The sequence below is a fragment of the Mobula hypostoma genome, chromosome 1, assembly GCF_963921235.1.
Source record: "Mobula hypostoma chromosome 1, sMobHyp1.1, whole genome shotgun sequence".
Taxonomy (NCBI): domain Eukaryota; kingdom Metazoa; phylum Chordata; class Chondrichthyes; order Myliobatiformes; family Myliobatidae; genus Mobula; species Mobula hypostoma.
In genome coordinates, this window is record NC_086097.1 from 141,391,652 (window position 1) to 141,407,093 (window position 15,442).

Below are 15,442 nucleotides of genomic sequence, written 5' to 3' on the forward strand. Positions count from 1 at the left end.
TACAGTACAACACAACAGAGGCTGTCCTGTGTGTGAAGCTGGGAAATTTTCTTTGTTACTACCAATGCTGTATTGGACACATGCATCTTCAAGGGACAAATTGGCAGATAAAATTAAGTAGGCTTGTACCTTGTGTTAGTTCACTTAGCACCTGGCTCAGCCCAAGTCTCTATTCTTTGGTCAATGGTAATACTTCAATGCTTTGAAGAATTTATACAACTAAGACGACGAGCAGTAATGAACAAACAAATCCACAGAGGTCAAGATAGGTAGTTGGTTGAAGAGCAACAGAATGAATTTTCTGAGCTTGCATATTAGAGAATGGATCACTAATCACAGCTGGAGTATATAGTCAAAATGTTATGATGGAAGTTGCATAAACATTAAGCCAAGCACTGAATGGACATTCCTAAAATATTTCCCATTTTAATTACATTTTCTGAAGTAAATATTAGTGAAACGATAATGCATTTATTACATTAATAAAACAAGTCATGACTGGAGATACAGATATTGCATGCAGAACTTTTTTGCACAGCTTTGCATTTGTTGACGTTTTTTTATTCAGACAATTATTTGTAAGCTAATCATAAAGTGATCAAACTGCTGACATTAAGCACAGAAGAAACTCAATTCTTTTGTGTAGAATTAGACCTAGCATCACTAAGAAGCAGGACCATTTTTTTTCCATTCCATCACTATTCGATCTCATTCCCACTGTAGGATGTCTTTTTGAAAGACAGCTGACAGGGAAGAAACTCAATGAATAGAGATACAATAAAAAAAAATCACTGGGCTATAATCCACTGTTAGATATACATAGAAACATAAACATTAGGAATATTAATTCAGTTGGAACTTTACCTTAAAAATATGATCAGAATACAAATAGTGCAAGGTTGCAGACAGAAAAAACACATCAGCTGATAAATTGAACAGATAATTATTCAATCATTTTGAACAAAGAGCCTGCTCTTGAAGTTGTTTGAGATAAAACAATTAGAAATTCCAATAATTTGATTTAAATATAAAAACAGTTCTCAATTGCAATTAAAAGTGGATATCACATATGAAATATGACGTAAATGCGCTTTGGGAATAGCCACTAAGTAATTCAGTATCAGTGCATGAACTGCAGTACTCCAATATCTCACTGAATTGATTAACATTAAATAACTGATTTGCAAAACTTGTTTGAACAGGTGTACCTAATTGCACCATAACTTTACTTAAGACATCAAACTATATTAATAAAGCCAAATTATGATCATCACTTCAAATCAAAGCTATTACATTAATCTGTGCAAAACTGAGAATAATTAACAAAAGTACTCTTTAGATGCAGTATATTCTCTGCCCACCATTCTACAACACTGCTCTCATTCTATGGGGAGCTGTGGACAAAGGAATCATCTGTTAAAGAGATATGCTACTAATTAACTCTCGTTGCCTCCTGTTGCCCTGGAAAGAGAAGATGCATCCTTACCAATTCTTGTTTATAATCAAACTTACAGCTGTCTCAGAGTTTTGAGAAGCCAAAATCTGATGGTCAAGTAAAGCACATATTTGATTCCTTCCTAGGTAGTGATTACTGAGTAGTGATTAAGAATTTAAAGACCTCAGTGCTGGAGGCAGGTTGTAGAAGAGCTTGAGAAGAGCTGGCTAGCCCATCTATATGCAGTTCAAAGGGCATGGAAGCTTCCTTAGGGCAGGGTCAGAAGACATGTTGCTTTACTGAAGCAAGGGAGGTTAAAAAAGACAGGTGTCTTCCTAGGGGTAGTGGTCAGACAATCTTGGTACAATATCATTGCAAAATCTTAACGTTTTCCACAGCTGCAGGAGAGAGATGAGCTAGGAACTGCTAGAGCTTTGCCAGGTACAATGTTCTTTATCAGAGAGTCTATTTGACTGCAATCAAATAAAATGCTGCTTTTTAAAACTTTTATTTCAACTATCACAAAGCATGGAATATTCTAGACCAAAGATGGGAATTTTGTACACCCCTAATCAGAGGGAGCTGGGTCACTGAGTGCTTAGCAGAGAGTGCTGCTGCTGAGTCTTGTTACAAGCTGCCGTACAGAACATGTTACTATTGTTAAGAAATACAAATAATTTTTAAGAAGCTTCCTTAATTCTGAAGAAAGTTATGACATGCAGTGACACTCTGGGAACATGGGTGACAAACACATGCAGCAGGGCACTCATGCAGTGCTCCCTTTCATACTTACCTTTACAAATAAGGCAAAGTCTGAAAACAGTTCAGAACATTTTATCATTTACTGTGTTTGGCCAATTTCATTTAAAATAATGAAAGACCAAACACAAATAATCAAGAATCATAGTGCAACATAATGCTTAAAATGAACAGGCCCAAATACATTGGACAGATAATCTAATCACACCCTTCAAAGTTATTTTAAATAGAATTATTAATCATGAATTAATTGATTCCAAACCAAAATTACATATTTTGGAAACTAATCGTGCAGGATTGCGTGATTAGAGTATTGGTTTAGTAAAGGGAGGATAAAGAAGCCATTTCCAAGATGGCAGAAGGCAGTATAGCGATGAACTCCCAACAGCTGAAGGGTTCTTGAGCACAGTGAATCAAGTCTTGCTATTGGCTAAACACGGTCATACCCAAGAATAATTCAAGTCTCAGGCGAATCTCAAAGCTCTGCTATTTCAAAGAGTTCCAATATTTGCTTCAGACTGAACTTTATCCACCTGCTGAGGGAGATGCGGAGAGAGAGCAAGAAGAAATTACATTAGAACAATTTATACTTGGCTGAAAATACAATACTGCAATCAATGCACGGATCTATATAAAAATTTCAGTTTACATTTTCAGAAAGGACTAGTGAGCTGTAAAGAGGCGGAGAGGAGATTTTAAAAGTTGCAGCCTCTGGCAGTGAATAAAAGGAAGCCAGATTCTAGAGGAACAACCATTTAGGAGCAGCTGTGTTTGAGGAATAATTGCTGGAACTTTGGCTCATGAGGCATCAGCGAGAGGCTGAGCTAAGATAAAGGTAAGAACAGGAAAGGTCATTTAATTTTATTACCCACTTAGTGAAGTCAGGATGGCAGCCGGGGCAGTTGAATGCTGGTCCTGCAGGATGTTGGAGATCAGGGAGACTTCCAGTGTAGGGAGTGCAGCAAACTACAGCTCCTGGCTAACCTTGTCAAGGTAATGGAGCTGGAGTTGGATGCACTCAGGATCATCTAGGGTGCCGAGAGCACAAATAACAATTTTACTAAGATAGGCACGCATCAGGCTATAAGTAGTTGGATGACCACAAGGCAAAGGGGACAGGCAGGCAGTGCAGTATTTCCTCTATGGCTATACACTTCACTAACAGATAAGCCTCCTTAGATACCATTGGGGATGGGAAATTACCTTTCAGGGAATAGCAATAATAATCATGCCTGTGCCTCTACAACCAATTCTAAGACTCAGCAAGAAAGAGTGCAGTCAGAGAGGGTAATAGTGATAGGAGACTTGCTAGAAAGGGGAACAAGAAGAAATGGTGGTCAGAAGAGATGCCAAGATAGTGTGATGCCTTAGGGGTCCCAGGGTCAAAAAGGATGTCTCCAAGCAATTGCAGAACATTCTTAAGCGGAAGATTAGCAGTAAAGCAGCACTGCATACATTGGTAGATATGACTAGTTTTTTTTAAAAAAGGGAATAAGGTTCTGCACCATGAATATTGAAAGCCAGGTCTGAAGGTAGATGAATCACCTGGACTAGATGGACTACATCCCAAGGTTCTGAAAGAGGTAGCAAAGAAATTGTAGAGGCATCAGTAATGATCTTTCAAAAATCATTAGATTCTAGAATCAACACACATAAAAGTTGCTGGTGAACGCAGCAGGCCAGGCAGCATCTCTAGGAAGAGGTGCAGTCGATGTTTCAGGCTGAGACCCTTCGTCAGGACTAACGAGACGCTGCCTGGCCTGCTGCGTTCACCAGCAACTTTTATATGTGTTGCTTGAATTTCCAGCATCTGCAGAATTCCTGTTGTTTGCGTTTAGATTCTAGAATGATTCTGGAGGACTAGAAAATTACAAGTGTCTCTCCACTCTTCAAGAAGGGAAGAGGCAGAAAAAAATAATAGGCCAGTTAGCCTGGCTTCAGTAGTTGGAAAGATGGTGGAGTCTATTAGTAAGGATGAGGTTTCAGGGTACTTGGAGACACATGACAAGATAGGCCAAAGTCAACAGTTTCCTTAAGGGGCAAACCTTGCCTGACAAACCTGTTGGAACTCTTTGATGAAATAACATTCAAGATAGATAAAGGAGAGTCAGTGGATGTTTTTTACTTCAGTTTTCAGAAGGTCTTTGACAAGGTGCTGCATACAAAGCTGCTTAACAAGATAAGAGCCAATGGTGTTACAGTAAAGATACTAGCATGGATAAAAGATTGGCTGACTGATAGGAGGCAAAGAGTGAGAATAAAAGGGGACCTTTTCTGATTGGCTGCCAGTGACTAGTGGTGTTCTGCAGGGGTTGTTGCTGGGTCAGCTTCTTTACATGTTTGTTATATGTCAATGACTTGGATGACAAAATTGATGGCTTTGTGGCCAAGTCTGTGGACAACATGCAGATAGGAAGAGGGGCAGGTGGTGTTGAGGAAGCAGAGAGGCTACAAAAGGACTTGGACATATTGAGAGAATAAGCAAGGTGGCAGATGGAAGATATTGTAAGGAAGTGTATGGCCATGCACTTTGGTAGAAGGAATAAAGACGTGGACTACTTTCTAAATGGGGAGAGAATTCAAAAATCAGAGGTGCAAAGGACTTGGGAGTCCTTGTGCAGGGTTCCCTAAAGGTTAACTTTTAGGCTGATTCAGTGTTAAGGAAGGCAAATGCAATATTAGCATTAATTTCAAGAGGACTTGAATACAAAAGCAAGGTTGTAATCCTGAGACTTCATAAGGCATTGGTCAGACCTCACTTGGAGTATCAAGAGCAGTTTTGGGCCCCTTATCTAAGAAAAGATGTGCTAGCATTGGAGAGGGCCCAGAGGAGGTTCTAAGAATGATCCCAATAATGAAAGGGTTAACATATGAGGAGTGTTTGATGGCTCTGGGCCTGTACTTGCCGGGATTTAGAAGAATGAAAGAGGATGTCATTGAAACCTATCAAATATTGAAACACTTAGATAGAGTGGATGTGGAGAGGATATTTCCAATAGTCTAGGACCAGAAGGCTCAACCTCAGAACAGAGGCACATCAATTTAGTACAGAGATGAGGAAAAAATTGTTAGCCATAGGGTGGTGAGCCTGTGGAACTCTCTGCCACAGCCAGCCATGCAGGCCAAGCTACTGGGTGTATTTAAGGAGGAGATTGTTAGGTTCTTAATTAATCAGGGCCTTAAAGGTTACAGGAAGAAGACAAGAGAATGGGTTAAGAGGGATAATAAATCAGCCATGATAATATGGCAGAGCAGACTCAAGGGCCAAATGATCCAATTCTGATCCCTGTGCCACATGCTAGTGAGGACAGGAACAAGGAAGGTAGGCCAGATGAATGCATGGCAGAGGAGCTAATGGAGGAGCAGAGATTCAGGTTCTTTGATCATTGGGATCTCTTCTGGAGCAAAAGTGACTTGTACAAGAGAGATCGGTTGTACCTGAACTGGAGGGGAACAAAAATGCTGGGATGGAGATTTGCTAACACTACTGGAGTTGGTTTAAATTAAATTGGCAGGGTGTTTGGACCCTCAGCAGTAGTGAGACAGATGAGAAATATGAGGTAAGTAATGCAGTCAACGAGAGCAAGTTTAGTAGACAGAATAGTCAGGAGCACAGGAAAGAGAGAGGAAAAATAACTACATTAAACTGTGTTTATTTCAGTGTAAGAGGCTTAACAGGCAAGATGGGTGAAATCTGCTTCTGGATTGGCTTTGGGAACTGGGATATTACTGCCATAACAGAAACACTGTGGAGGAAAGGGCAGGACTAGCAGCTCAATGTTCCAGGGTACAGATGCCACAAGGAGGCCAGAGAAGCAGGTAGGAGAGGAAGGAGATTTCTCTTTTAATAAGGGAGTACATAATAACAGTGCTCAAAGAGGATGTTCCTTGGGGGATCATTCAGTAAGGCCATACGAGTAAAACTTAGAAACAAAGGGATGGCCACTTTAATAGGACTATACTGTACCTCCCACTCCTCCCCCCTTAGTCAATGGGAATCAGAGGAACAGCTCTTTCCCGATTTTGCAAATAATTGTAACAATAATAGGATAGTATTAGAGGGAGATTTTAACTTCCCTAATATTGACTGAGTCATTCATAGGATAGGGTGGAATTTGTTAAATGTGTTCAAAAAGAAGCTTAATCAATATATCGAAGACCCTAATGGAGAGGGTACAACACTAGGCCACTTCTTTGGGAACAAGGCAGACCAAGTAACTCAGTGTCAGTCACATCATTATGTTCATTTTAAAATAGTTATAAAGAAAGATGGGACTCGCCCACTAGTTAAGGTCCTAAAAAAATAGGGCAGGGTCTATTTTAGAGGCATTACGCAGAATCTTGCACAGATTGATTAGGCAGGTTCCAAGCTCAAAGTCAAATTAGATTTATTATCAAAGTACATGTATGTCACCATATAAAACCCTGAGATTCATTTTCTTGTGGGCATACTCAATTGGTGAGACTACTTGTAGGTAAAGAAATGACTGGCAAGTGGGAGACTTTCAAACAAGTGATTTAAAGAATCCAGGGCAGCATAATCCCGTTAGGGTGAAAGGCAAGGCTGGCAAGTTTAGGGAACCCTCTTAAAGAACAGCATGGCCATCTACTATGTATGGAGCCACAGGAAAAGGAAGATATTTAATTAATGTTTCTCAGTTTCTTTTACCGTGGAGAAAATGGTAGATGCTAAGGAAAACAGTGAAGTGAGTGATAATGTCTTGGACCACATAAGAATGACCAGGCAAGAGGAGCTGGTGGCCTTAAAGTGTATTAAGGTGGATAAATCCCCAAGGCCCAAGTGCATCCTTGGACCTCGTGGGTAGCTCAGAGGTCCTTGCATTAATATTTGCTTCATCTTTAGCCAAAGGTGAAATTTGGGAAGACTGGAGGGGGGATGAGGATGCTAATATTGTACCATTATTTAATAAAAGCTGCAAGGAAAGCACAACTGCCACTTGATCACATTAAATGGCCTATGTTTGTATTTGCTTGAGTTTAGGAGACTGAGGTGAGGGATACAATAGAAATTCACAAAATGCTGACAGGATGCAGAGAGAGTAGTTCCCCTGTCTGAGTCTGTGCCTTGGGTTCATAGGACAAGCAACTTAGGGCTGAAATAAGAAGCGACTTAGTTACTCAGAGGGTGATGGACTATGTGGAGGCTAGGTTGCTGAATATAAGGCATATACTCTATTTCTAGATGTAAAAGGAGTCAAAGGCTCTGGGGAAAGCAGGAATATGATCATACATAACCATACTGAATGGCAGAGCAGGTTTGATGGATAAATAGGCAGCTCCTGCATTGTCTTAAAAATATCCAAGGAATCTTCCCACTACTCTTTGAGCAAATGTGATCCAAAGGTTGTTCAAAAGCTTTCAAATGTGGAGGAATTTATTCTCTCAGTGGGTCATGAACTATTGAATTCTTTGCCTCAGAGCTGTGGAGTATATTCAAGGTGGGGACTGACAGAAATTTAAACCACTACAGTCAAAGCACACAGGGAAAGAGCAGGCAATAGCATTGAGGCCCACACTGGCTTAGCCATGACCTTACTGAATGACAAAGTAGATGTAAAGGGGTGCTCCTTTTTCTTAATTTTCACAATATCCAAAATTGCCTTATCCATCTTAAATGGGTGACCCTTCTCCCAGATTTTAAACAATGAACCCTTCTTTTTCTCACAACAGGAGACATAATCTCCACATCCCCTGAATATTCCAATTAAGTCTCCCCTCTCACTTTTAAACTCAGTAGATGCAAGCATAAAGAGAGTTAAATTTAGTACATTTAATACCCAGTTCTTGCATTAATTATTAAATTCTGTTTGTTGTGAACCTAAAGCCGTATCATGTCTGGGCTGTGCAGCACAACAGGAAATAATGTCGGTTTGTTCAATTCAGCAAGCACACATCCTAGCAGTGTGGTGTCAGGGACTTTGAATTCAAATGCTATTTGCATGCACATTTCGTAACAGCCTGTCACCAGGTGCAAACAGACACATGGAAAACATCTGCATCAAGAACTCTTGTGACACAAATAGTCCGTTAATGCAGGTTTGAGTACTGGGAATTATTCAACGGTTTAGTGCGGCTGGCAACTTACTTGCTGCTCAGCTTAGCAGTAAGGGATTCCCCAGACAACTTTAGGGCCAACAACAAAATTGAGGGAAACGTAAAATATCATTTAAAAAAAAAGTTGGGTAACATCTGTTGATATAAGAAAGGATACCAACATGAAGCATCAGCTTATTTGCTCTCTGCACAGATGCTGCCTGAGATGCTGAATGTCTAACGGCATTTTTTATTTTAGTTTCATATTTCCACATCTGTGGTATTATTGGCTTCAGTCACCAAAAATGTTCACCATACTTGCTCCAAGAAAATAAATGCTTAGAACCTTAGATGCGGATTCAAAGTATCACACTTGAATACAGTAAGTCAGGCAGCTGTAGAAAAAGATAAAAAGGCGGAGGAAAGAACAGCAGTGGGGTAGGATGTAACAAAGAGCACTTAAAAATAAGAGCCCCCATCAATTCCATCCCAAGACAGCAGTGAAGAATGTTTCAGGAATAGCGTCCATCTCCCTGAACAATGAGACCATGCGTCTCTTAGTCACTTCAATCACTCACAGGCTAGAAGTTGAGCAAAACAAACAGGAGTCAACTGATGCACCATTTTCCACACCTGCTAATGTGCTGGATACTCGGTATCATTTTCTTCTTCAGAATCTATAAATAAAGAACAGGTTATTGTCAGCTTCCTGATCATAGGAACACATGACATAGAAAGTTGCATTCTGGCCATCAGTATTCATACAGCTGAAAGCTGGCTTCAGTACAGTTACCATTCAAGTCCGTGTGTGGAGTCACAGATTGGATAAAACAGCAAGCTCCCTTCCATAAACAACAAGCTTTTTTTTTAATGACAATTCAATAGTGTTAAGGTAATCAATACTAACATGTTATTCCAGGTTTTTTCAAAATTTTCCCTGCTACTGTGATGCAAGATGAACATCTCCCCAAATCATCAGTCCAGGTTTTTATTTTACTGTTGCATCCAATATAAGATTGTCTATCTTTAATCAACGTTCTCCAAGCAAAGAATTCTAAAGCTAATGCAAACTAAGCTGCCTTTAAACAGATCTCAGTTACTTTTTATTTATTAGCCAATACTTTTAAACAGTGAAAATTTGTTTTTGTATCTCAGATCATTACATACGTGTTTCCTCACCACTGACTGGCCTAGAATTTAAGGAATGATTTTAAAAAGGCATATTACATTCTTGGTTTATAGATTGAACAAAAGCAAATCTATGCTAAATCTGTATAAGATCACTGGCTGAGCTCCAAATGAAGTATTATAGCAAATTCCAGACATTAAGAAGATTGTTAGAAACTAAGTGAGATTGAAGGAGACTTTTATTAGAGTGGGATCAGAAATGTGGTTCCTTGATAACATGGAGAATAAGGGGAAAAAAAATTGGGATGTTCCTTAAAGCAAAATGTTCAGAGAAGAAATTTAACAGAGCTTCAATGCTCAGAATCTTTGAGTAAATAAGGAAATGTTTCCAGTGACAGAAGGTTCAGTAATCAAATTAATCAAGTTTTAGTTATCCAAACTGTGCTGTCTGCAATCATAGCTGAAGTGTGCTCAATTTTCTGCTGACAAATGGATAAACCCATTAGGTATGGTGGAACAGTAGGCAAGTAAGACTAATAGAGCAGAATCATCAAGGAACAGGCACAAATGGTCTCCTGTGCTATAATATTCCACCTAAATCAACTTAAAATTTTCTAATAAAATATCTCAACTCTTAAGTTTTTAGAATATCGACACAGGAAACAGCAATCTAGCGGATCAAAGGTGTATCTACCGATTACCTCAGCATTCTTCCTGCAGCGCAGTGCAGAACAGATCTCTGACTGTAGATCTACTGCCCCCTAGCAGCCTTTCAAATGTTTCTGCTGATTTAAGAGAACAGGGCAGAAAGGGTTGCCAGAGATAAATAGGTTTTTTTATTTTTTTTTAATTTCCATGCCATAAATTAAACATTTGTATCTTTACTGTCAGATTTTTAATGCTGTGCTGGCAGGGTAGAAGGCATAAGGCCAGAATAAGGAGTGGGGCAAAAAGTGGGAGGAACAGAAATTGTGGGAGCAGAAAGAGGAAGAGAGAGAGAAGAAGAAAAAAAAGAGAAAAGTTAGTATGTCTGTCTCCAAACTTGGTGAAGTAACTGTGGTCTGGCTGAAAACAGTATACCTCCTTGTACTCAACACCTGTAACACTGAAACCTTTGCCCAGACAACAGTCAAGAGCCACAGCATATGGGAAACACTTGCTGTGGTTTAACCACAACTCTATAGAAATGAGCTACTATGGGAAACTAGCTCCGGTATCAGAGAATCAGTACCACAAAGGAGCCAATGCAAGCTTTAACTCTTTTCTGTATGAAATATTTGCAAGGTAGGGAATGTGGTAAACAGACTGGAGTCCTATCAGAAGGTCAAATGCCATTGCAAATATATCCTACAGACACCATTAATCTGTCTACTTAACACTACCAGTCTAACTCAGGGAGGCGATTGATCCTTTGCAAAATCAAACCTCATCAGCTACTACTAAAATTAAGATCAGGAATCTAACAGTTAACAGCACAAATATACAGAAGGGCCAGTCACTGTAGAACAGCTGTTTAAAATGCGACAATCATATTGAGAATCAGCAGCAGCTTCCCTTATGGTGGCGAGAACCGAACCCACTCTTAATGAGCATACTAGAAAGCAGAAGTGTAAATTTTAACTGACGCACCGTTTTAAAGATTCAACAAGCACTTACAAAATAAACTTTAACACTACTTTAAGATCAAAATTGCAGTGGTAAGTACAAATCTCAGGAAACAGCTCAACAAACTTTTGTCAATTAGGGAAATGATAGGTTGCTATTTTCTGCTATTGGTCCAGAATACAAGTTATACCAACAAAAATATAAATTGGATATTTATGTATATTTGTGTATAAGGAGGTTATTCTGGCTCATTCACTGAATATGTGCTCTTTAGACCAACAGATATAGAGATCACCGACAATACAGCAGCCAAAATCAACCCAAAAACACAATTATTCAATTTGCAGCATCCCCCTGTTTAGAATTCAGAAGTGGTTAGACATGATCATATTTGAACCACTAATAATCCTACTGTTATTCTATAACTATAAAAACTTTATTTACACATCTTCAACACGTTGACTGGGACTACACTACTGTAAAAGGATAGAATTTATCAAATGTGTTCAGGAAGTTTTCCTTAATCAGTATATAGAAGTCCCAAATAGAAAGTGGATATTAGGGAATGAGACAGAGCAAGTGACAGAAGTTTGTGAAGGGGAACACGATGCATCTAGTGGTCATATTGCCATTAGTTTCAAAGTAAATATGGAAAAAGATCCGCGGTCCAGTCCACAGGTTGAGATTCTAAGTTGGAGAAAGGCCAATTTTGATGGTATCAGAAAGGATCGGCCAAGTGTGAATTGGGAAAGGCTGTTTTATGGCAAAGATGGACTTGGAAAGTGGGAGGCCTTCAAAGAGAAATTTAGAGAGTACAAAGCTTGCATGTGCCCATCAGAATAAAAGGTAAAGATATCAGGTTTAGGGAACTTTGGGTTTTCAAGAGATATTGAGGCCCTGGTTAAGGGGAAAAAAGGTGCATAATAGACATAGGCAGGTAGGAACAAATGAGGTGCATATGGAGCATAAGAAATGCAAGTGAACACTTAAGAAAGAAATCAGGACAGCTAAAAGAAGGCATAAGGTTGCCCTAGCAGACAAGTTGAGGAAGAATCCCAAGGCACACAACAGGAATTCTGCAGATGCTGGAAATTCAAGCAACACACATCAAAGTTGCTGGTGAACGCAGCAGGCCAGGCAGCATCTCTAGGAAGAGGTACAGTCGACGTTTCAGGCTGAGAATCTCGGCCTGAAATGTCGACTGTACCTCTTCCTAGAGATTATGCCTGGCCTGCTGCGTTCACCAGCAACTTTGAAGAATCCCAGGGGATTTTACAGGTATGTCAAGAGCAAAAGGATCATAATGACAAGATTGGTCCTCTGAAGATCAGAATAGTAATCCATGCCAAAAGAGAAGAGGGAGATCTTAAATGAATTTCTGTGTCTGTATTTACTCAGGAGATGGACATAGTCTATAAAATTGAGGTAAAGAAGCATCGACTTCATGGACCCTACACAGATTACAGAGGAGGTGGTGTTTGCTGCTTTGAGGCAAAAGCCTGACAAGGTGTTCCCTTGGATCCCATGGGAGGCAAGTGCAGAAAATGCAAGGATCCTAGCAGAGATATTTAAATCATCCTCAGTGACAGATCAGGTAGCGAAGGATATCTAACATTATTCCGCTGTTTAAGAAACGCTCTAAAAAAAAACCAGAAAATGGTAAGTCAGTGAGCCTGACATCAATAGTGGGAAAGTTATTGGAAGTTATTCTAAGGGGTCGGATATATGACTATTTGGATAGATATGGACTGATTAGAGATAGTCAGCATGGCTTTGTGTGTGGTAGATGGTGTCCAACCAATCTTAAGAGATTTTTTTTTTGAGGAAGTTACTAGGAATGTTGATGAAGACAAAGCAGTGGATGTTGTCTACATGGACTTTAGCAAGACACCTGACAAGATCCCACATGGGAGGTTGGTCCAGAAGTTCAGTCGCTCAGCATTCCACATGAGGGAGTAAATTGGATTAGGCATTGGCTTTGTGGGAGAAGCCAAGGAGTGGTAGCAGATGGCTGCCATTCTGACTGGAAGTCTGTGACTCGTGGTATGCCGCACGGATTGGTGCTGGGTACTTTGTTGTTTGTCATCTCCGTCAATGATCTGGATGAGAATGTGGTAAACTCGTTCAGCAAATTTACAGATGACACCAAGATTGGGGGGTGCAGTGGACAGCAAGGAAGACTATCAAAGCTTGAAGCAGAATCTGGGCCAGCTGGAAAAATGGGTTGAAAACGGTTTATGGAATTTAATGCAGACAAGTGTGAGGTGCTACACTTCGGAAGGACCAAACAGAGTAGTGCTTTAGAACAAAAGGAGCTTGGAATGCAGGTCCATAATTCATTGAAAGTGGCACCACACATAGATAGGGTCGTAAAGAAAGCTTTTGGCACATTGGCCTTCATAAATAAATGTTTTGGGTACAAAAGATGGAATGTTATGTTGAAGACATGGCTCCAGGTTGACCAAGGATGGGAGCTCAACATTCACGGATATTCAATATTCAGGAAGGATAGACATGAAAGAAAAGGAGGTGGGGTAGCATTGCTGGTTAGAGAGGAGATTAACACAATAGAAAGGAAAGGCATTAGCCAGGAGGATGTAGAATCGATACGGGTAGAGCTGCATAACACTAAGGGGCAGAAAACGCTGGTGGGAGTTGTGTACAGGACACCTAACAGTAGTAGTGAGGTTGGGAACTGCATTAAACAGGAAATTAGAAATGTGTGCAATAAAGGAACAGCAGTTATAATGGGTGACTTCAATCTACATATAGATTGGGTGAACCAAATTGGTAAGGGTGCTGAGGAAGAGGATTTCTTGGAATTTACGTGGGATGGTTTTCTGAATCAACATGTCGAGGAACCAGCTAGAGAGCAGGCCATTGTAGACAGGGTATTGAACAATGAGGAAGGGTTAGTTAGCAATCTTGTCGTGCGAGGCCCCTTGGGTAAGAGTGACCATAATATGGTGGAATTCTTCATTAAGATGGAGAGTGACATAGTTAATTCAGAAACAAAGGTTCTGAACTTAAAGAAGGGTAATTTTGAAGGTATGAGGCTAAGATAGCTAATTAGCTAAGGTAGATTGTGAATTAGCTAAGATAGACTGGCAAATGATACTTAAAGTGTTGACGGTGGATATGCAATAGCAAGCACTTAAAGATCGCATGGATGAACTACAACAATTGTTCATCCCAGTTTGGAAAAAGAATAAACCAGGGAAGGTAGTGCACCCGTGGCTAACAAGGGAAATTAGGGATAGTATCAATTCCAAAGAAGAAACATACAAATTAGCCAGAAAAAGCGGTACATCTGAGGACTGGGAGAAATTCAGAGTCCAGCAAAGGAAGACAAAGGGCTTAATTAGGAAAGGGAAAAAAGATTATGAGAGAAAGCTGGCAGGGAACATAAAAACTGACTGTAAAAGCTTTTATAGATATGCGAAAAGAAAAAGATTGGTTAAGACAAATGTAGGTCCCTTACAGGTGAATTGATCATGGGGAACAAGGACATGGCAGACCAATTGAATAACTACTTTGGTTCTGTCTTCACTAAGGAGGACATAAATAATCCTCCGGAAATAGTAGGGGACCGAGGGTCTAGTGAGATGGAGGATCTGAGGATAATACATGTTAGTAGGGAAGTGGTGTTAGGGGTAAACTGAAGGGATTAAAGGCAGATAAGTCCCCAGGGCCAGATGGTCTGTATCCCAGAGTGCTTAAGGAAGTAGCCCAAGAAATAGTGGATGCATTAGTGATAATTTTTCAAAACTCTTTAGGTTCTGGATTAGTTCCTGAGGACTGGAGGGTGGCTAATGTAACCCTGCTTTTTAAAAAAGGAGGGAGAGAGAAACCAGGGAATTATAGACCGGTTAGCCTGACATCGGTGGTGGGGAAAATGCTAGAGTCAGTTATCAAAGATGTGATAACAGCACATTTGGAAAATGGTGAAATCATCAGACAAAGTCAGCATGGATTTGTGAAAGGAAAATCATGTCTGATGAATCTCATAGAATTTTTTGAGGATGTAACTAGTAGAGTGGATAGGGGAGAACTAGTGGATGTGGTATATTTGGATTTTCAAAAGGCTTTTGACAAGGTTCCACACAGGAGATTAGTGTGCAAACTTAAAGCGCACGGTATTGGGGGTATGGTATTGATGTGGATAGAGAATTGATCGGCAGACAGGAAAAAAAGAGTGGGAATAAACGGGACCTTTTCAGAATGGCAAGCAGTGACTAGTGGGGTACCGCAAGGCTCAGTGCTGGGACCCCAGTTGTTTACAATATATATTAATGATTTAGACGAGGGAATTAAATGCAGCATCTCCAAGTTTGCGGATGACACGAAGCTGGGCGGCAGTGTTAACTGTGAGGAGGATGCTAAGAGGATGCAGGGTAACTTGGATAGGTTAGGTGAGTGGGCAAATTCATGGCAGATGCACTTCAATGTGGATAAATGTGA

At 40.1% G+C, this 15,442-nt stretch overlaps 1 protein-coding gene across 6 annotated transcripts in view; it reads right to left on the minus strand.

Annotated features, from left to right (window-relative positions):
- Window positions 1-451: 451 nt before the first annotated feature.
- stard3nl (STARD3 N-terminal like) overlaps window positions 452-15,442 on the minus strand; it is a 35,575-nt gene continuing 20,584 nt past the window's right edge. For 3 of the 6 annotated variants that reach the window (XM_063056960.1, XM_063056990.1, XM_063056973.1), the window contains 2 exons: window positions 8,882-8,925; window positions 452-2,730 (listed from right to left, as the gene is read on the minus strand). In XM_063056960.1, coding sequence (XP_062913030.1) covers window positions 8,885-8,925 — 41 coding nt within the window. In that variant the 3' untranslated portion in view covers window positions 452-2,730; window positions 8,882-8,884. Of the gene's footprint in view, window positions 2,731-8,826; window positions 8,926-15,442 lie in introns of all 6 variants that reach the window. The other 3 variants (XR_010019047.1, XR_010019042.1, XM_063056981.1) reach the window with 3 other exon arrangements.